This window comes from Cebus imitator, unplaced genomic scaffold, assembly GCF_001604975.1.
Source record: "Cebus imitator isolate Cc_AM_T3 unplaced genomic scaffold, Cebus_imitator-1.0 Scaffold54, whole genome shotgun sequence".
Lineage (NCBI taxonomy): Eukaryota > Metazoa > Chordata > Mammalia > Primates > Cebidae > Cebus > Cebus imitator.
The window spans coordinates 8179057-8201821 of record NW_016107369.1 but is presented as its reverse complement, the minus strand read 5'-3'; the positions used below and the strand labels follow the sequence as shown (position 1 = coordinate 8201821).

General features: G+C 36.5%; 1 protein-coding gene across 2 annotated transcripts in view; it reads left to right on the top strand.

Moving 5' to 3' along the window:
• Positions 1 to 22765, top strand: part of PCNX1 (pecanex 1) — a 205961-nt gene that overhangs the window by 52868 nt on the left and 130328 nt on the right. For both annotated transcript variants that reach the window (XM_017528758.2, XM_017528759.2), the window contains exons 4-6: positions 4044 to 4089; positions 4857 to 4946; positions 12765 to 14471. In XM_017528758.2, the coding sequence (XP_017384247.1) occupies positions 4044 to 4089; positions 4857 to 4946; positions 12765 to 14471 (1843 nt within the window). The remainder of the gene's footprint in view (positions 1 to 4043; positions 4090 to 4856; positions 4947 to 12764; positions 14472 to 22765) is intronic.

Below are 22765 nucleotides of genomic sequence, written 5' to 3'. Positions count from 1 at the left end.
CCAGGATGGTCTCGATCTCTTGACCTTGTGATCCACCCGCCTCGGCCTCCCAAAGTGCTGGGATTACAGGCTTGAGCCACCGCGCCCGGCCCTGAGCTAGAATCTTGCTCTGTCATCCAGGCTGGAGTGCAGTGGTGCAATCTTACCTCACTGCAACATCCCCCTCCTGGATTCAAGCCATTCTCATGCCTCAGACTTCTGAGTAGCTGGGATTACAGGTGCCTGCCACCATGCCTGGCTAATTTTTTTGTATTTTTAGTAGAGATGGGGTTCACAATGTTGGCCAGGCTGGCCTTGAACTCCTGACCTCAGGTGATCTTGCCCGTCTCAGCCTCCCAAAGTCCTGGAATTACAGATTTCAGCCACCATGCCTAGCCTTAGATTGGTACTTTTTAAGTTTCAAATTTTACAATGCCTGTTTGAAGACAAGGGTTACTATCCTTTATCCTGTTTTTTTGTGGCCTTGTGCTTCTCTCAGTCACTTTTTATAGAATGAAATAATTCAATTCTTTTTTTTTTTTTTTTCAAGACAGAGTCTCACTCTGTCACCAAGGCTGGAGTTCAGTGGCATGATCTCAGTTCACTGCAACCTCCACCTTCCAGGTTCAAGCAATTCTCCTGCCTCAGCCTCCCGAGTAGCCGGGATTATAGGCATGCACCACCATGCCCGACTAATTTTTGTATTTTAGTAGAGACAGGGTTTCACCATGTTAGTCAGGCTGGTCTCAAACTCCTGACCTCGTGATCCGCCCACCTTGGCCTCCCAAAGTTCTGGGATTACAGGCATGAGCCACCATGCTCATCCTCAATTCTTGAATATGGCTGTGTGTTTTGTATTTTTAATTAAGCCTGGGCCTTCTTCTTGACAAATGTAGGTAGTGTCAGACCCTCAGAGAGTAAGCCTACATTTCTCCAATTGTCTTTTGGAGACCTTTTTTCCTTTTTGCAATAGGACAGATGAAAAGGCCAGCAGTGGCCAGGCATTTTTGGAGCCTGTGACCTTGACATCATCTCTGTTGGAACTTTAATCACAGTCAGTAGGGAGTCCTTACTTTTTATAGTACATCCAAATGTGATGCATTCAGTAGGGAGTCCCTTACTGATTATGATTAAAGCGTGTGTGTATGATGTTAAACACACAGCATACCTTTTACTTAATAATAATTTTTTAATAAAAATCGGCAAATATTGGAGGCTGTTGTGATACTTGGATTATGGTGTTTTTGTTCTATATTGTGACAAAATAAATGGTTGACATAAAGTGATGAGGTAGAGCCTGGCTTTTTGTATATTGATGGAGATATTACTATTGTAGACATACTGTTGTTTCTTGTATGTATTTTATTATATAATGTGTAAGATACTGCTATACGTGATAATTTATGTAAATTTCTTCTGTACTAAACAGTGAACCTACTGACCATAATAGCTATGTCATAGTCATTGTTACCATTCTTTCCTTCACCTCTGCCTTTTTCCCTTTCATCTTCTACTCTCCATTTCTATTCTCTTTCTTTTCCCCACCTTTCTTTCCTCTCCTTACCGCCTCCTCTTTCCTTTTGTCACTTTTCTAACATCAAATATTTTCGTGCCCATTGTATTCAAGGCATTCTACTTAGTCGGGGTTGGTGAGTGTGTCTTATACTGACAGATTGTAATTTCATAGTGGATGTGATATAAGTAACCAAAGATAAAGATGTGATATATGTTACCAAGAAAATATAAGCGTAAGATACAAAGTAAAAATTGCCATAGGAATGGTACAGAAGAAGAGCTAATGATTTCATATGATAAAATAATTGTTTTCAGCTGGACAGACAGGCAGGGCTTCTTAGGGGAGATGGCCTTGCCTAATATACTTTATAGTTAGAAGTAACCTTTCTTCCTTGGTATTAATAATCCTTCCTATGGCACTTGTTATAGAGAATAAACAGTGGAATATTTTAGTTTATGCAAAGCACTTAAATAAAAAACTTCACTCCCAAGTGTAGAAAGATACTACTTTTTCTTAAAAATTTTCATTTTTAGGAAATTTAACAAGTGAGGGTAAACAGGAAAATTAAAATAATACATAATGTCATAATTGGTTGTATCATGAGCATTAATAACATTAAGTGTTTTTCTACAGTGACGCTTTGGGGAATGCATCACATTTGGATGTACAATAGTTTATATTCTGGCTGCCATGTTATTTCACATGTAAATAGTCATAATTATTAGATATTTTGAGGGGAGGCATAATACAGAAAAGCATAAAGAATAAAATATAACCACTCTGTTATATCTGTTAAGAAGGTTTTTGTCACCAAGTAATAGAATACTCAACTAATAGTGACTTAAAGAAATAGGAGTTGGGCCAGGCACGGTGGCTCACGCCTGTAATCCTAGCACTATGGGAGGCCGAGGCAGGTGGATCAGAAGGTCAAGAGATAGAGACCATCCTGGTCAACATGGTGAAACTCCATCTCTATAAAAAGAAAGAAAAAACAGAGAGAGAGAAAAAAAGAAATAGGAGTTGTTTTTCACCTAAATCTGGAGGTGATAGTGTGGCATTTGTTCGGGACTGGGCATACTTCTCATAGATCAGAAGGTGTATGACCAATTTTGGAACAAAATAAGGAGATTGTTAGGGAAGGAGAAAGGGAATACTTTGAGCTTCTGAGCAAATGACTGCCATATCCATATTAAAAAAATTTTTTTTAATTTTAATTTAAATTCCTGGAATGGTATGCATAAAATGATGTTTTTGTTTTCTTGTTTTTAAATTTCTGTCTAGGAAGTTGTGTTTAATTCTAGTAGAAAAAGAGCATATGTTAATTTTATAACTTATGTAACAGGTGTTGTAAGAATGAAACTTTCTTTTGCAATGAAATGCTTTTTGTTTTTTTCTCGCTGGCAAATTGTAATGTCTTTTGTGGCTAATTGAAAGCAGAAATTAGGAAAAACTAGAAGAACCAAGCTTAATAAAATAGTTCAAAATTATTATAAGGGTTATTTTTTATTGGGTACCTCAAGAGTTTATTTGTAGTTTCAACCTATATATGTATGCTTATTTTTATTTACTTTTTCACTGGCATGTAACTTGTACAGCATGGTGTACACCTTAAGTGTACAGCTAAATGAATTTTTATATCTCTGTGCACCCATTCTGTTGCCATCCAGATGAAGAAAGGCCCTCATGCCCCTTCAAAGTCAACATTAACCTATATTTTGAGTGTATTTCTTGTGACATACACCTGCTAAATCAAACCAATGAGGAGGAAGAGTTGGTAAAATATAAAGTGTTATATGAATGTTCTTAATTTTATTTTACAGTGTTAACTTTGCTTGACTGTTTTCTTCTTTGAATCCATGAAAACAAGTTATAGGAAGAATTGCTAAGACTTCTTGATTTAGTAACTGTTATGTTGTTATCTTTGGTTTTCTTAATGTGTTTGTGAAGTTTGTGGTATTTATTTATATGATTTTCATGGTAGTATAATAAATAATGCTGTGAAATTTTAGGGAAGTGTTAAACCGCCTTGAATATAAGTGCTAGAAGCTCAACAGGTTTTAATTTTCTATAGTTTGTGCTAAAAATTCATTTTTCATGGATGCCTTAGACTTTTATTAATTTTTTTAATGTTCTATAAAGAAGTACTTACTTTTTGCCTGTAACTAAAGAAGGTACATAATGATACACTAACAATTTGATGGTATGACTTGTGTTGCACTTTGTAACATATGTTAATATATTTGTCCTGCAAACCTTCCTTTTATACTCTAAGAAGTCTAAATTTATTTCAGATAGACATAACGCCTGGTTTTGCTTTTGTTTATAACATGAACATGATGCAGTATAGAAAACGATGATAATTTTATGACATGAGTTTCTTGAGTTTGGAGATCTGGCTGTGGGTGGGCTCCATGAGTCCTGAGCATGCAGAGAGATTGGGTAGCTTAGCAAATCAGTAAGACATGCACAGCCTGTGCCACAGCAAACAGGTTGCATTGCTCCAAGAGAACTTGTCCAACAAGTATCTTACTTCATATCATGTTTTCAGATCGGATCTGGTTCCTCACGTCTTGGAACAGCAGCAACTATTAAAGGTAGGTGTGATCTAAATTGAAAGTTGCCCCTGACTTTCCCTTTCATTTTGGTTGTAATGAAGATAACAGTACTGTACATTCAAATGTAATGAAAAAAATCGTTCTTGAAACTATTTTATAGATAAAATTATTTATTTTATTAAAGATTGCTTGACTTACATCATGTGTCTCTTTCATCATCCAAGTTTTACAGAAGTGTTTGACCACTTACATTACCTTGCATGAATTATATAAGTTTTGATCTATAAGAAATTACCTTGCCTTTGAGGGAAAACACTTTCATGGGTTTTAGTAGGGTTCATGGAAAACTAAGTAATTTGATGTGAACTGTTGAATGTGGGCACCAATGAGACACACAAAAAAGAGCAAGTTATTTTCTGCTATTTGTTCTATTCAGATAATTTCATATTGTTTCTACCCTACAGTTTTTTAGGTTACTAATTTTTCCTGGAAGGAAATTCATGTTGGTTCAAGTTGTTATGTAATTTGCATTCCTTTTAAAAATCCACTTGTTTTTAAAGAAATAGTTTTATTAGTTTACATTTTGAAGCTTTCCATATTGTTTGGTTTTTAGTTCTGTGAGAATAATTAAGTGCTCTTATAGTCCATGATACTTCCTGTTAGTTCAGTGCATCTTCCATCATTGTAACCTTTGATACACAAAACTGCTTTAGTTGATAGACACCAGTAATCGTTGCTGTATTAATACTTCCTGCACACTACAGCCTTACTCTTAATATAATGTCCTCATATGTTTCTCTTTGTAGGAGATACTGATACTGCTAAGACTTCTGATGATATCAGTTTAAGTCTGGGCCAGAGTTCTAGTCTTTGTAAGGAAGGAAGTGAAGAACAAGGTAAGAACATTATTCTTTACTGTGATGTCATATACTGTGATGACCAGAGTGAATTTGTAGAATATGCTGCGTAAAATTTGACAGAAGTTTATAACAATTTAATATGGTATTTAAGGAAACATTAACATGAAATGTTACTGGAATGGTAGTTATACAGAGTTATACATCCTTTTAGCTTACTGGAACTCAGTTATACATGTTCTGTCAGATAAACATGGACAGAGAAATTCTGTGAGCATGTGCCCCAGAGTGAATATGAGAAGGGAGATAAGAATCTGCTATTGCTTTCGTTGGTTAGACCAACTAGCCCAGCTTAGGGATAACCTAGTATGTGAAACTATTATTTTCCATTCACTATGATCTCTAAATGCCAGCTGCTTTGTCTCTTGCCAACTGCAAAAACAGTAATAAGTTTTGACATAGTATCTTAGTCCATGTGCATTGCTATAAAGAAATACCTTAGACTGGGTGACTTATAAAGAAAAGAGGTATAATTGGCTCACGGTTCAGCCTGTACAAGAAGCATGGTGCCAGCATCTGCTTCTGGTGAGAACCTCAGGAAGCTTCCAATCATGATGGAAAGGGAAGGGGAACTGGCGTGTCACATGGTGAAAGAGGAAGAGAGAGAGAGGAGAGGGGTGCCATACATGCTCTATTAAACAGCCAGCTCTTGTGTGAACTAATAGACTGAGAATTCACTCATTATTGCAGAGATGGCACCAAGCCATTCATGAAGGATCCACCTTCGTGACTTGAATCTCTCCCACCAGGTCCCATGTCTAACGTTGAGGATCAACATGAAATTTGGAGGGGGACAAATATCTAAACCATATCATAGAGAAATAACTTGCTGTTGGACTTACTGAGAAACTGTGCATCTGTTACCAACATGGATGTTGCAGATTGTTAATAGAAATTTTGGCTATTTGTGATTTTTTTTTTTCTTTTTCAACTCCGTTGTAAATGAGTATTTTGAATTTTATTGATTTTTTTAACTACCGCATTTTCATGTTTGATTTCTAATTTTCAAACATAAAGCAACAGATATGTCATCCCCGTTTTTCTAATGGAGATTATCCAAGGTTCTATAATTAATGAGCCAGAAATAGATTAGAAACCTGTCTCACTATTGCCACCCTGTTATAACCATGTTTTTATTAACCTATGGGTGATGTTTGGTGGGCAGACAGGCTGACAATTTTTTTATTTTTAATTATGAAACTTGTTTATGAGGCTACAAACAGATAACTAAATTAGGACATTTGCCCATTAATATTTTACCCAGGTTTATTTCTTACAAGCGTATTTTGTTACTGTTAGTTGGAATTTTAAGTTTATTATTGTAACTCTCTGCTTTTTTGGAATTACAGTACCCTGTCATTCTTTTTTGCTTCTGTGGACTGCCCTATTTAACCCTATACCCCATTCCTAAAACTGAAAAGACCTTTAAATGTACTGTGTGGGCTGGGCACAGTGGCTCATGCCTGTAATCCCAGCACTTTGGGAGACTGAGGTGGGTGGATCACTTGAGGCCAGGTGAGACCAGCCTGGGCAACGTGGTGAAACCTTGTCTCTCCTAAAAACACAAAAATTATCCAGGGTGGTGGTCCACGCCTGTAATCCTAGCTACTCAGAAGTTGAGGCACGAGAATCCTTTGAACCTGGGAGGTGTAGGTTGTAGTGAGCCGAGATTGTGTGACCGCAGTTCTTCCTGGACAGAGCAAGACTCTGTCTCCAGTAAATGAATAATTGATAAATAAATGTATGTGTATACGTATGTATGTAGTGTACTTTGTGTTACGGAAACTTTTAAAAATATCCAGCCTGGGTAACATAGTCAGATGCCTATCTCTGCAAAAAATAATAAAAAACATTATCCAGGCATGATGGTGTGTGCCTGTAGTCTCAGCTACTTGAGAGGCTGAGAGGCAGGAGGATCACATGAGTCCAGGATGTTGAGGCAGCAGTAAGCTGTGATAGTGCCGCTGCATGTGATAGTGCCACTGTACTCCAGCCTGGGCAACAGAGGGAGACCCTTTCTTTCTTTCTCTTTCTCTCTCTCTCTCTATCAAGCAATCAGTATCAATTTCTTTGAGAATAGCAATATCCATTTCTACAATATGAGACCATCACAGTGCCTCAACAACTAGATAATAACCTTAGAGGGTTTGGTGCCCTTGTGTTTAGGGATTTTATACATATATATGCATGTCTTATTTCATATCTGGAAAGTACCATATGTATATAAGATTTTTATAGTCTGGCAGGTTGGGTAGATTTTTATACACACAAATCTACCCTTGCAGCTATGCATTAACATAGACAATGATGTCTGTCATTCACTGGGTGCTTACTGTTGGCCAAGTTTGGGGTTAGGATACTTTCCTGTAAAGGACCAAATAGCTTGTTAGATAGGACATGTGGCTTCTCTTGCTACTCAGCTGCTCAACTCTGCCATTGTAGAGTGAAAAGAGTCATAAACAATACAAAAATAGTGGGCATGGCTGTGCTCTCCTAAAATTTTGGTTTACAAAAACAAGTTTGAGGGCTGGATTTGGCTTCATTGGCCTTAAGTTTGTCAACCCTTGGTTTAAGTCCTCTTCTAAGCATTTTATATGCATTCATCCAGTTAATCTTTACTATAAACGTTTGAAGTTGGTACTGTTATTATTCTCACTTTACAGATGAGCATGTTATTGTCTAGAGAGAAGTTATAAGAAACTTGTTCAAAGTCATACAGCTACAGAGTGGCAGTCCTATAATTCAAATCTACTTTTGAATTATGCTTTTTAAAATTTATACTACTTTCATATAGTTTTAAAACTTGCTTTTATCATGTAACATTTTTCCATATGTTTAACATTTAACAAATATTGTTGAGTACTCTCGGCACTCTTTTAAGTACTGGAAATAAATCAGTGAATAAAAGGACAAAATGTTCCACGCTTATGTGGCTTCCATACTATTAATATGGAATCATACTGGTATAAATCAACATATATGTAGTAAGTAGAGACAGAAGATAGGGATTGGTGGGGACTGGGGTAATTTTAATTTTAAATAGAGTAGTTGGAGGCAAGCCTTTCTGAGAGCTAAGACCTGAAGAAGGAGTGAGTGCTCAGGATATCTGAGGGGAGGGGCCTCCTCTATGTAGGAGGAACAGCAAGGGGCAAAGCCCTAAACCAGGAGTGTGCCTGTCAGATTTGAGAAATATTATGGCTGACTCAAAGTAAGTGAAGGGTCAAACCGTATGGAGTTTTGTAAGCCATTTTAAAGGTGCATTTTAATTCAGAGTGAGATAAGGAACTGCTAATGGGTTGTATTTCATTTCATTGGAATCACTCTGGCATCTGTTTTGAGGAATATATTAAAAGGGGCAAAAGTTGAAGCAGGGAGCTCCCTTAGCAGATTAGTGCAGCAGTCCAGAGCACAGATCAGAGTAGTGAGAAGTAGTCTGACTGTGTGTAGAAGATACTAAGAAGATAGGTTATGGATTTGGTTATACTGTGTGCGAGAAGTATTGGTCATGGATGACTTAAAGGCTTTTGAGTTAAGCATCAGGGAGGACGAGGGCCTGCTAACTGAAAGGAGGAAGACTAAGAAGTAGATTTGAGGTGGAGAGAGCTTGGGGGGTAAGTTAGGGGGTTCAGTTCAAGGCATATCAGTGCTGTTAGACCTGTACACAGCAATGAGCAGATAGAGAGGTCCAGATTTCAAGTAAGAGGTCTGGGTTGGGGGTTTTAGATTCAGAAGTTGTCAGTGAATAAATAACAACAAACAACACAGGTGGCATACACCTGTGGCCCAGCTACTCGTGAGGCTGAGACAGGAAGATTGCTTGAGACTGGGAGATCAAGGCTGCAGTGAGCCATGATTGCATCACTACACTCCACCTTAAATCTGCTCCTCCTCAGTCAACAAAATCAGTCATGTCAGTTAAGGGTTGGGTATTATGAAGTTGATAAACTATCAGTGCAAGCCTTCTGGTTAGCTGGTTGGGGTTTGTGTGGCCTGACTTCTTGATCCAAATCCCTTTTCACGGCTAGGGTTTGGCGCCACCTAGTGGCAAATGTTCATGCTGGCTTAAATATCATTTGGGACTCTTCCCATTCTCCTCTGGTTTGTATTTACAGGATTTACAGGACAATGATCTTTAGTTAGTTGGTTAATAGTTAGTTGATTAGTTGGCATTTTGTCACATCATTCAGGATGACTGGGGGAAAACAGGATATTGGGATGTATCCTCAACTTTTTCACTTCTAGGATAATCTAGTTTCCTTACCTCTCACTCTTGTCTTCCTTATCCAAGATCAGAACTTCAGACCATCCCCATATGAATACGAGGACTGGGTAGAAAATGGAGGAACTAGTTACAAATATTTCTGAATTTTAGTTTGTCATGGGGATAGAAAACTGGATGAGATTTACAAAGAGAAAGTATAGGTAGAAAAGTGAAAAGTTCTAGCCAGGTGTGGTGGCTCACACCTGTAATACTAGCACTTTAAGAGGCCAAGGTGGGAGGATTGCTTGAGGTCAGGAGTTTAATACCAGCCTGGGCAACATGGTGAAACCTTGTCTCTAAGAAAAATACAAAAAATTATCTGGGTGTGGTGGCATACACCTGTGGCCTGGCTACTTGTGAGGCTGAGGCAGGAAGATTGCTTGAGCCTGGGAGATCAAGGCTGCAGTGAGCTATTATTGCACTACTGTACTCCAGCCTGAATGTCAGAGCAAGACAAAGTAAAACGTTTTAAGATCTGAATCCTGAGCCTCTTTAGTTTAAGAAGTCCAGGAGACTGAGTAGGTACAACTAGTGAGATCAAAGGAAAACCAAGACTATTATATGCCTGCATTCAAGGAGGATGGATTGACCAGTTTCATTAAGTGCTGCTGATAGGTCAGGTGACATGAAGACTGAGACTTGACCATTGGATTGAACAATGTAGAGGATGGTGGTGACCTTGATAAACACAGTCTTAGGGGAGTTAAATTGGAATCCAAAGAGAGAATTTGAGGAGAAGAATCAGAGAGTGAATATAGACCACTTTTTCAGTGAATTTTTTAAAGGTGATAGCGAGCAGGGGAAGTAAAGATAAGGGAGGGATTTTGATTTTGTAAGATGTTTTAAGTGAAATAACGGCATGTTTCTATAATTGATTATTATCCATAATCTATTGAAGAGGAAGATCAGAAGAGAGAGTGTGATTTACCCTTCTGCCACTGAGAAATTAGTTTTTTCTTGGCATATCACTTTTTCATATTTTTTTATTTTGATATAATTCAGTGGTTTTTAGAATATTGTGCATCCGTCACCACAATCTAAATCAAGAACATTTTCATGACCCCAGAAAGAAATCTGCACCCATTACATTCCCCATTTCCTCTTTAAGCAGCTCCTGACAACCTCTAGTTTACTTTCTGTTTCTATAAATTTGCCTAATCTGGACATTTCATATAAATGCAATCATGTGTTTTTTTTTAATGTGCCTGGCATCTTTCACTTACCTTATTCTGGCGTGTATCAGGATGTTATTTCTTTTTATGACTAACTGTGGTATATCACTTTTTACATTTATAAAAATATACGCATATATACCATTAGCATTTGTTTAAACTTACAGAACTGGAATTATACTTTTTATATAGTGCCACCTTTTCCACTTAAATATTTTCTCATGTTATTACATAATCTTCGAAAATGTTTTTAGTAATTGAATGAAATTATTAGTAAACTTCATAACTTATTCAGCCATTATTTATAGGACATTGTTATACTTTTTGTGCTTTAAGAACTTTTATAGTAATGTGACATGAACAACCTTGTGCTAAAAACCTTGTACACATATTTGACTCTATCCTTTAGCAAGTTTCCTACCTTAAAGGTAAGAATACCTTTTCAAGCTTCTTGGCCTTATTGCCAGATTGCTTTACAGAAGATTATACCAGTTGGTACCACTATGAGCAGTATGCCTTTCTTATTCTAAATGCCACTAATAATTAAGAAAAAAAAAAAAGTTTGATTTAATGAAAAATCGTATCTCTTTGTGTTGATTTGGGCCTCTTAACTTTGATATAATCTTTTTTCGTATGGGTAAAAGTAAGAAAAAATGTATTTACTGGAAAATTTCCTGAAACCACTAAATTCTTTCTGACAAAATTAAAACTTTTATGGTATATTTGTTTAGCAGTATAGAAAAAAAGTGCATGTATTAAAGTAAGTTTGGCTGTGTCTTTTAAAATGAAATACTTTCATTTCTGTTTTATTAATTTCCCAGAAGGAAGTTGGTTTTGATCATTAGCATTTTTAAAAAATCCTTTATTATCTTAGATTTAGTGATTTTCAATTACTTGCTCAGAGTTGATAAGTTTTCTGTAAAATTCATATCCTTGAAATGTGTGAATATCATACCAACCCATAATTGCTTTTTCAAGATAGAGTTTTTAAAAAATAACATTATGATTTAATACTACAAAAAGTACAAAGCTAGCTTTTAAAGTTTGATGTTTAGAAGATATAAGAACCCAACTACAGTAGCAGCTGTGCTAGTAAAATAATAAAGAACATGGGTTTTACTTATCTTGAAAACTTTAAAATGTAAGAAAAAGTATGATTGGACATTTATAAGCTGTAATTTTTATGGTATACTCCAGAGGCTATCTGTGAGTTTTTAATTAATTAATCATAGCTAAATCTACATTTAGATTTTTTTAAAGTACATAAACATTTTTAGTAACTCATTCTTTTATTTTAATTTTAGGGGGAAATGTCTGCTTTGGTCATTGAGATTCTACTAGGAAGACTCAGACTTACTATAGAATCTGTTATTGTAATTTGTCTATGCAGCTATGACAAATAAGCCAATAATTTTTCTTCTTATTGAACTAACAGCAGGTTCAAATCTCCTTGTCTGTCAAAACGTATATTAAAAAATCAGCTATTGTGCAGCTTGGTTGTCAAGCTCTTTTCCAAGACAATGTAGGTGGGTAGGTAGATGCATTTATTTATATCTATATTTTCATTTATATATATAGTATGTATGATAAGTCACTAATCACTGGTCTAGAGGGAGGGTTAAAGCAGTGATCTTAGAGATACAAGAAAAGTATTTTTTTCATGAAGTATCTTATAATCGCTATACCAATAATAAAAGATAAAATGCAGTATTTTGCTCTGTAATTATTGCTGTTTTAACCATTCTGAACAGCAGCATGTCTTATATCATTATATCTTGTTTGGGCAATGGTCAACCTATTTTTGTTTGTTTGTTTCTGATTAGGTTTTCTTGATTTGTAAAATAATCATATTAACTTTTTGAAAGGACTTTAGTATTATGTTAGAAGGTAAAATAATGATAGCTACCTTTGATGGTGACGGCATTGTGTCAAGCAGTATATGTCATTAACTCAGTTATTCCTTGCTTGTGACTCAGTGAGGTTGGTGTCACATTTTACAGATGAGGAAATAGAGACTTAGAGGGGTAACCCAGAGTTACCTAGTTAGTAAGTTGGAGACAGAGCTTGCCTAGAAATCCTGGCCTGTTTTAATTATAATCCTTTGTTGCCTCTTATGTTATTGTTGATAGTCTATAGAACTCTTTCTGAGGCCAATTGAAGACCCAAAGATTGGAAGCTCAGTTCATTTCATGAGTAGAATGCTTTCTTTGTGCAGCTGTGAAACAGAAGCCAGCTCTTTGGTGAACTACTTGAGAAATTGTTTATACTTTATTTACTGTATGCAATGAATTCTTTCCATTGTTCAACAGTAGAAAAACAGATCATACATTTATTTTAACGTTTCCAAATATGTGTTTGAAACAGATTTGGCAACTGATCGGAAGCTCTTTCGTCTTGTTTCCAATGACTCCTTCATCTCCATTCAGCCTTCCTTATCCTCTTGTGGACAGGACTTACCAAGAGACGTCAGTGACAAAGTGAGCCTGCCAAGTCATAGTCACCACCACCATGTTGATCAGTCTCTGTCCAGTGCCTGTGACACAGAAGTAGCTTCTCTTGTACCTTTACACTCACACTCTTATAGAAAAGACCACCGGCCGCGAGGTGTACCACGGACTTCTAGCTCTGCTGTGGCTTTTCCAGACACTTCACTGAATGATTTTCCCCTTTATCAGCAAAGACGGGGGTTAGATCCAGTTAGTGAGTTAGAATCTTCCAAGCCTCTTTCTGGATCCAAAGAATCCTTGGTGGAAAATTCTGGTTTATCTGGGGAAGTTCAGCTTGCTGGTGACTTGAAAATCAATGCTTCTCAGCCACCCACAAAAAGTGGGAAGAGCAAACCATTGAAAGCAGACAAAAGCATGGACAGCTTGAGGAGCCTGAGCACACGGAGTAGTGGGTCAACAGAGAGCTACTGCAGTGGAACAGACCGGGACACTAACAGTACTGTCAGCAGCTATAAAAGTGAGCATACCAGCTCAACTCACATAGAGAGCATTTTGTCAGAGCATGAGTCGTCTCCTAAAGCAGGAACAAAAAGTGGGAGGAAAAAAGAGTGCTGTACAGGCCTAGAGGAAAAGAGTAGCTGTGCTGGTGTCAAAAGGACTAGCAGTGAAAAGATTGCCATGGAAGCGAGTACCAACAGTGGAGTTCACGAAGCCAAGGACTGTACGCCCTCTGATGAGATGCACAACCAGAGAGGTCTCAGCAACTCTGCATCTGAAGAAGCCAATAAAAATCCACATGCAAATGAATTTACTTCCCAAGGGGACAGACCACCTGGGAATACTGCAGAAAACAAAGAAGAGCAGAGTGATAAGTCAGCTGTTTCTATGGATTCCAAAGTGTGTAAAGATGTTGGTGGAAAGCCAAAGGAAGGGGATGTTCGACCGAAATCTTCTAGCGTAATCCATCGGACAGCTTCTGCCCACAAGTCGGGCAGGAGACGGACAGGAAAAAAACGAGCTAGCAGTTTTGATTCAAGTCGGCATAGGGACTATGTTTGCTTTCGAGGTGTTTCTGGTACCAAGCCACACAGTGCTATATTTTGTCATGACGAGGACTCTAGTGATCAAAGTGACTTGAGTAGAGCATCAAGTGTTCAGTCTGCTCACCAGTTCAGCAGTGATAGCTCATCTAGCACCACTTCTCATTCCTGTCAGTCTCCTGAAGGCAGATACAGTGCTCTAAAGACCAAACACACTCATAAAGAAAGGGGCACAGACTCTGAACACACACACAAAGCTCATTTGGGTCCTGAAGGAACTGGCAAAAAGCGTGCAGCACGACGGACTTCTAGCACAAATAGTGCCAAGACTCGCGCCCGAGTGTTGAGCCTGGACAGTGGCACAGTAGCATGTTTGAATGACCCAAACAGGTTAATGGCACCTGAAAGCATAAAGCCCTTAACCACTTCAAAATCAGATCTTGAGGCCAAAGAGGGAGAGGTGCTAGATGAGCTATCTTTATTAGGACGGGCTTCCCAGTTAGAGACAGTCACTCGGTCTAGGAATAGCTTGCCAAACCAGGTTGCATTTCCTGAAGGGGAAGAGCAAGATGCAGTCAGTGGAGGTAAGTAAACTGTAAGAGATTTCTCTAAGAGTCACTACTTTTTCGTACTGTTAATTGGAGTAGTACTTACTAAAATATACTTCTGTTAATATTTCCCCTTCCACGGTGTTATTAAAATAAACTTTCTTGAATGGAGAGGTAGGTTAGAAAAGGTTTTGGTATGAACACCAACAAAATATTTTTTTGGTTGCAATATTTGACTATGTCGATTTGTTCTTGATGGTGTCAAAAACACCAGTTTCTAAGCCAGCTGCCACCTGTAAATGTTTTGCCGGAAATAACAAAAATTAGTCCCCTTTCTTTTTATAACAGTAGCAACGGTAAAATATATAATTATGTAAGGGCACGAAACCAGTTTTAGTCATCTCTTATACAGTATATGACACTGAACTTTCAGAATTAGATCACTCAGCCTGTTATATAAGAGTTTTCCAAATATTACTTTAACTCTGATTATGTACTTTGAAAATTATGGCTCTTTTTAAAAATCTGTGTCATTGGTTTTATTTCTTGCTTAAGTTTCAGACATTACAGAAATATTTTTTCCTATAATTTCACGTTATTCTTAACATTTATTAAATCGAGATTTGTAGGTTATATTGATATTTGGTATCCATTAATTGATGTAAGATGCCCCCATAATAACGGTGATGGTGTTCTGGTTAAAGTAATAGTTTATTTAAGGTTTATGGAGAATTGTGCAAAATTGGATATTCTGTCAGTGTGTGTTGGTCTCTTTATTTCAGAGTTGTTATTTCTTGCTATTTTCTTCTGCCCAAGATCGTTTGTTTATTTGGTTCTGTTTATTATGGAATCTGCTTCAGAATCAGAAGAATCAGATTTTTTGTTGTTAGTACCTTAGCTTTTTTAGCCTCTACCACTATTCCCTTTATTTGTGCTTGTATCTTTAGCTTTAAAGTTTATAGTCTGGTTAATATAGTAATGTTCAGTCACTTATTAAAAGTTAAGCTGGATTTTGTTTGTACAAACATTCTGAAACATGAATATATGCTTTTTCTCTCACAGATGTTAATTTCATCCAGAGTATTTTAAAAGTCTATATTGTGGTAAACATTTCTGTAGATTTTTTTTTTTTTTTGGGTGAAGTTTTTAGCCAGCTTAATTTCTAATGGGAATGTAAAGAAATTATCTCGTACCTAAAGAAGAATGTAGTTTATCAAACCTGAATATTGAGAACTAATAATATCTGAAGTGGTTATAACCATTCGGTGACAATGGAGTAATTAAATTCCCTTTAGTCTTTGACCTGGATATAGTTCTCTTTTTTTGTAAACAATCTGAAATGCTTGTAGTGATTTCTCTCACAAATCATATCAGATATGTTCACGGTATGCAAGAAACAATTAGATTTTAAAATATAGCTTAATTTTTAAAATTATCAAAATGAATTTTAAGTAAACATGCTATAATAGAAAAATATTGCTATTCTGAATATTGTTGAAATGTCAATACTGCAAAAATATGTACAAAAGTATGTAGTAAATTCAGGCCTTCATATTTAATATGTCATTTCCTTTTCTTGGGGAATGTGGAATATTCTGTTTTTTAAGAAAAGTTGCCTGAAAGATGTTATTTGCCTCTTGGTGCTGTTAAGTTATAGTAACCCTCATTTTTCCAGCCTCTAGATTTTGTTTTCTTTGTTTGTACTCTTTTTAAAAAATAACTCCATTAAATGTTAAGAAACAAATAATGAAATAAAAATTTCCATCTACTTCGCTGGAAGAAACGTAATAACCTGTGAGCTGTTTAAAACCTTTTTTTGCCTAAGGATTTTTGCCTAAGCATTGCAAAGTCTACTTTTATTTGAGCTTCATTGGGTTTAAAATACAAACAAGAACAAAACTAAAGCACTTAAATGTGTTGGGTTTTTTTTAATTGGTTTTTATCATAACTAAATATAGAGGTTTTGTTGGGAGTTTATTTGGGCTTTTTGGAAGGTTGGAGGTGGTAAAAGGGGATTTGTTTTGATTCTCATTATTTAAAAATTACATAGACACTCAAATACTGGTTAAAGATATTTGTTTATGTTAACATTACTTGTTACAGTTTAGAAGAAATGTCTGACAGTGTAGAATAAATGTTTTTGGGCCGTCCTTTCTTACATACTGTACTACTGAGACCTGTCAACAAATCATGTTACTGCTTGGCCATTCATATACCTTTGCACAGATAGACTTTATCCTAAGGAATTTGAAGGCGTTGATAAGTTCTCCAACTTTTTGTTGGAGAAACAAAGTTTCTTTTTGTTTTATTTTAAGGTAGGTGGTGGTGGTGTGGAGAGATTGAATTTAGGAAATATACTTTAAAGTACTAAAAGTACTCTAAAATAGGAGGTAATCTAGTTTAGCGACATGAAATCAAATACCTTTGTTAGTATGTGGGCTTCACTGTTGTGACTCTAGGAAAGCTCCTTATAAACCTCAGCTTCCTCACCTGAAAATGAGATGATTACAGTATCTGTCTCATAGGGTTGTTGTGAGGACTAAGGAGTTAATACAGGAAAATGCTTATAACAGTGCCTAGCACATGGTAAATGCTTACTAGTGCTGCTATGACTAATCAAGGCCAGTTAGTTATGCTACACAATGTAGCCTGTTCTTTAATCCTATTAATTCAGTGGTATAAAATTAAAATAGAAGAAAATGATTAAATGTTGAAATAAATTAGTGATATTCTAAGTGTGCCATTGTGAAACTCAGTAATAAAATAAATAGTAAAAATAAAAATATCTGATTCCCCAGTTTCTTACGTAATGCCAATAGGAAGAACATTTTTTATTAACATCAATTTAGTGGCATAGATTTTAACCTCATTTTGGCAGTAGTATGTCATATAACTTACCTTTGTAAGTCACATAACAAGTGATTGTCTTCATAGGCCCTGTCATCATTAATCAAATTATTTGGTTAAAACTGGATTTTATCAATAATGGTTTGTGATTACCGAGACAGGAAATATGTTTTAAGGTCAGACTAAATCATTTTCTGTTGATCTCTTGTTTTGTACTTAATTTTTCTTTTTAAATTATAAGGCATATTTTAAATTTATGACTAATATTTTAAGAAATGAAAACTATATACAGGCTATATGGTAGAAAAATGTCCTGTGTTTTCTAGCTTATATTACTTTTAATAAAGTCCTTTTCTTTTGGGCCATTTAAACTTATTTCCTGTGTGATTCAATACTGTTATTATAGCATATTGTGTGTATCACTTAATTGGATTACAAAGAATAGCCCTAGTGGAGAGGATTGTGTTTACTTATTATTCTTTGTGCTTTTTTCTGAATTGTTTAACCTGTATTTCTCTGTGAAATTTATTTTAAATGTAATGTTTGAGTCATTATTCTGTAAGCATGAAATAGGATCCTAATATTGTGTTGGGAAACAAAAATAATCTTTAAAGAAACAATTATTTAAAGAAAAGTCAGATCTTTTCAATAAACAGTTTATGAGGGTTTGTGCTGTACAAATAAATTGAAGGTGTGCTGTTTTGTACCCAAATATCATTAAGCATTAGATGGAAGATAAAGACCAGTAAACAGACAAGAAAATGCAAATTATAGCTTTTGTACTTTACTGAATAGAAAGACTCTCAAGTCTAATAAACGTAATTTTCTGATATCCCAGTCTACATGGAAAGTTAGAAGCAGCAAATTAGTGGCAAGGATGGGTACTTATACAGGCTGAAGTTATGACAGCAGAAGAAATACACAGCTGACTCTAAAAGAGGAGCTATAATAACTGTACAAGCCAAAGTAGGAAACCCAGCGGTGTGTGGTTATTCAATGCAGGGGCAGACTATCTTTCTTATTTTAATAGTGTTCAAGGACATCATAATAGCATAACTTATGCTCTATTAAAGTATAATGCTGTACTCATTGTATATGTGGCTGACCTTGATTTATTAAGGAAAGATGTTCTTTACTGTGAAAAAAGCTTAAACATATAAAACTGCGTAGAAGAATGCTCATTAAATACAGCAAAATAGGTTTGGCAAAATTATCTTCCTTTCCAACAATATCAAGAAAAGAGATGTTTATTGATGAAGCACATAAATGTTTACATATAGAATTCCCAAAACCAGCCCATGCATGATTTTGTTAAGTAGGAACAAACAATACCGTGAATTTCTTTCTCTCAGTAGTGAAGTTCTGGGTAAGGAATCAAATGGTTACATTTTCATACCACCTCTAATTACTGTCTGAATATTCTGGCAAGCCATCAAATCTGTGCCTCGACTTCCTCAACTGTAAAACAGGAATAATAACTGTCTCGGCCTGTCTCACAGGTAACTATCAGACTCCAGTGAGCTTAAACCTAATAAGTGTAGAAATGTGAAAATGCTTTATGTATTGTAGGTTCATTATATAAACAAATACAGTTATGTCTTTCATTTGTAAGGATGTTTCCCCTCTCAAAAATGTCACTTCAAATAGGTTCATCACAAATGAGGCTTTGTTAAGGGACTGTCCTGAAAGTAGATGCAAAATTGTATCTGAAGGGTCGATATCTTTCATCTCATTCACAAAGGGTTAAAAAGGATAAGAAATCACCTATAAAAGTAAGTAATACTAAAGCTATATTTGTTTGGCTTCTGAGCTTGTGGAAAATATCAGTAAGGATATGCAAATTCTCTTTAACTCAAAGCTGGGCTAATAATTTTGTTTTTCTTCTTTTGAGATGGAGTCTCACTCTGTTGCCCAGGCTGGAGAGCAATGGCGTGATCTTGGCACAGTGCAGTCTCCACCCGCCAGGTTCAGGCGATTCTCCTGCCTCAGCCTCGCGAGTAGCTGGGACTGCAAGTGCCTGTCACCATGCCCAGCTGATTTTCGTATTTTTAGTAGATATGCGGTTCTACCATATTGGCAAGGCTGGGCTCGAACTCCTGACCTTGTGATTCGCCCACCTCAGCCTTCCAAAGTGCCGGGATTATAGGCATGAGCCAACGAGCCCGGCCACCGCTAATAATTTTGTTGTCGTTTACTCCTGTTCCTTGGCTTGTCAAAAAGTAGGCCAGTCCTTTAAAATGTTTTCACAGTTGGAAATTATTTTAATTCAGAATTGATGCTTAGAAATTGGGCAGTGTTCTTTGGCTCTTAAATGACACTCCCACCAGCAATGTAAAAGTGTTCCTATTTCTCCACATCCTCTCCAGCATCTGTTGTCTGCAGATTTGTTAATGATCGCCATTCTAACTGGCGTGAGATGGTATCTCAATGTAGTTTTGATTTGCATTTCTTTAATGACCAGTGATGATGAGCATTTTTTCTTTATTTTTTATTTTTATTTTTAAAATTTATTTTACTTTAGATGTATACTATGTCTGGCATTTCTCCCCATGTTATCCTTCCCCACCCTCCCGATGAGCATTTTTTCATATGTTTGTTGGCCTCATATATGTCTTCTTTTGAAAAGTGTCTGTTCATATCCTTTGCCCACTTTTGAATGGGTTTGTTTGTTTTTTTCTTGTAAATCTGTTTTAGTTCTTTGTAGATTTTGGATATAAGTCCTTTGTCAGATAGGTAGATTGCAAATTTTTTTCCCATTCTGTTGGTTGCCAGTTCACTCTAATGATGTTTTCTTTTGCTGTGCAGAAGCTCTGGAGTTTAATTAGATCCCATTTGTCTATTTTGGCTTTTGTTGCCAACGCTTTTGGTTTTCAGTCATGAAGTCCTTGCCTATGCCTTTGTCCCGAATGGTTTTGCCTAGGTTTTCTTCTAAGGTTTTTATGGTGTTAGGTCTTATGTTTAAGTCTTACATCCATCTGGAGTTAATTTTAGTTTAAGGTGTCAGGAAGGGTTCCAGTTTCTGCTTACTGCACATGGCTAGCCAGTTTTCCCAACACCATTTATTAAACAGGGAATCCTTTCCCCATTGCCTGTTTTGTCAGGTTTGTCAAAGATCAGTTGGTTGTAGATGTGTGGTGTTGCCTCTGAGGCCTCTGTGGCCTCTGTTCTGTTCCATTGGTCTATATCTCTGTTTTGGTACCAGTACCATGCTGTTTTGATTACTGTAGTACCTTGTAGTATAGTCTGAAGTCAGGTAGCATGATGCCTCCAGCTTTGTTCTTTTTGCTTAGAATTCACTTGGTTGTACAGGCTCTCTTTTGGTTCTATATGAAGTTTAAGGTGTTTTTTTCCAGTTCTGTGAAGAAGGTCACTGGTAGCTTGATGGGGATAGCATTGAATCTATAAATTACTTTGGGCAGTAAGGCCATTTTCACAATATTGATTCTTCCTAACCATGAACATGGTGTGTTTCTCCATCTGTTTTTGTCCTCTCTTATTTTGTTGAGCAGTGGTTTGTAGCTCTCCTTGAAGAGGTCCTTTACATTCTTTGTTAGTTGTATTCCTAGGTATTTTATTCTCTTTGTAGCAATTGTGAATGGCAGTTGATTCTTGCTTTGACTCTTAAGTCTGTTATTGGTGTATAGGAATGCTTGTGATTTTTGCACATTGATTTTCTATCCTGATACTTTGCTGAAGATGCTTATCAGTTTAAGGAGATTTTGGGCTGAGACAATAGGGTCTTCTAAATATACAATCATGTCATCTGCAAATAGAGACAATTTGACTTCCTCTGTTCCTAATTGAATACCCTTTATTTCTTTTTCTTACCTGATTGCTCTGGCTAGAACTTGCAATACTATATTGAAAAGGAGTGGTGAGAGACGGCATCCTTGTCTAGTATCAGATTTCAAAGGGAATGCTTCCAGTTTTTGCCCATTCAGTATGATACTGGCTGTGGGTTTGTCATAAATAGCTTTTATTATTTCGAGATATGTTCCATCGATACCTAGTTTATTGAGAGTTTTTAGCATAAAGGTCTGTTGAATTTTGTCGAAGGCCTTCTCTGCATCAATTGAGATAATCATGTGGTTTCTGTCTTTGGTTCTGTTTGTGTGGTGAATTACGTTTATAGACTTGCATATATTGAACCAGCCTTGCATCCCTGCGATGAAACCTACTTGATTGTGATGGATAAGCTTTTTGATGTGCTGTTGCAATCAGTTTGCCGTATTTTATTGAAGATTGTTGCATCTATGTTCATCATGGATATTGGCCTGAATTTTCTTTTCTTGTTGAGTCTCTGCGGGGTTTTGGTATCAGATGTTTTATGGATGTTGGTATCATCAAATGATTTGGGGAGGATTCCCCCTTTTTGGATTGTTTGGAATAGTTTCAGAAGGAGTGACACCAGCTCCTCTTTGTATGTCTGGTAGAATTTGGCCGTGACCCCGTCTGGACCTGGGCTTTTTTTGGTTGGTAAGCTATTAATTGCTGCCTCAACTTTCAATACTTGTTATTGGTCAATTCAGGGTTTCAACTTCTTCCTGGTTTAGGCTTGAGAGGGTGTAAGTGTCCAGGAATTTATCCATTTCTTCCAGGTTTACTGGTTTATGTGCGTAGAGTTGTTCGTAGTAATCTCTGATGGTGGTTTGTATTTCTGTGGAATCTGTGGTGATATCCCCTTTATCTTTTTTTATTGCATCTATTTGATTCTTCTCTCTTTTCTTTTTGATTAATCTGGCTAGTGGTCTATTTTGTTGATCTTTTCAAAAAACCAACTCCTGGATTTATTGATTTTTTGAAGGCTTTTTTGTGTCTCTATCTTCTTCAGTTCTGCTCTGATCTTAGCTTTTGAGTTTTTTTGATTTTGCTCCTCTAGCTCTTTCAATTTTGATGATAAGGTGTCTATTTTAGATCTTTCCTTGCTTCTCATACGGGCATTTATTGCTATAAATTTTTCTCTAGACACTGCTTTAAATGTGTCCCAGATATTCTGGTACATTGTATCTTCGTTCTTGTTGGTTTCGAAGAATATCTTTATTTCTGCCTTCATTTCATTGTTTATCCAGTCAGCATTCAAGAGCCAGTTGTTCAGTTTCCATGAAGCTGTGCGGTTCTGAGTTAGTTTCTGAATTCTGAGTTCTAATTTGATTGCACTGTGGTCTGAGAGACTGTTATGATTTCTGTTCTTTTGCATTTACTGAGGAGTGATTTACTTCCAACTATGTGGTCAATTTTAGAGTAGATGTGATGTGGTGCTGAGAAGAATGTATATTCTGTGGATTTGGGGTGGAGAGTTCTGTAAACGTCTATGAGGTTTGCTTGGTCCAGGTCTGAGTTCAGGTCCTGGATATCCTTGTTAATTTTCTGTCTCATTGATCTGTCTAGTATTGACAGTGGAGTGTTAAAGTCTCCCACTATTATTGTTTGGGAGTCTGAGTCTCTTTGTAGGTCATTAAGAACTTGCTTTATGTACCTGGGTG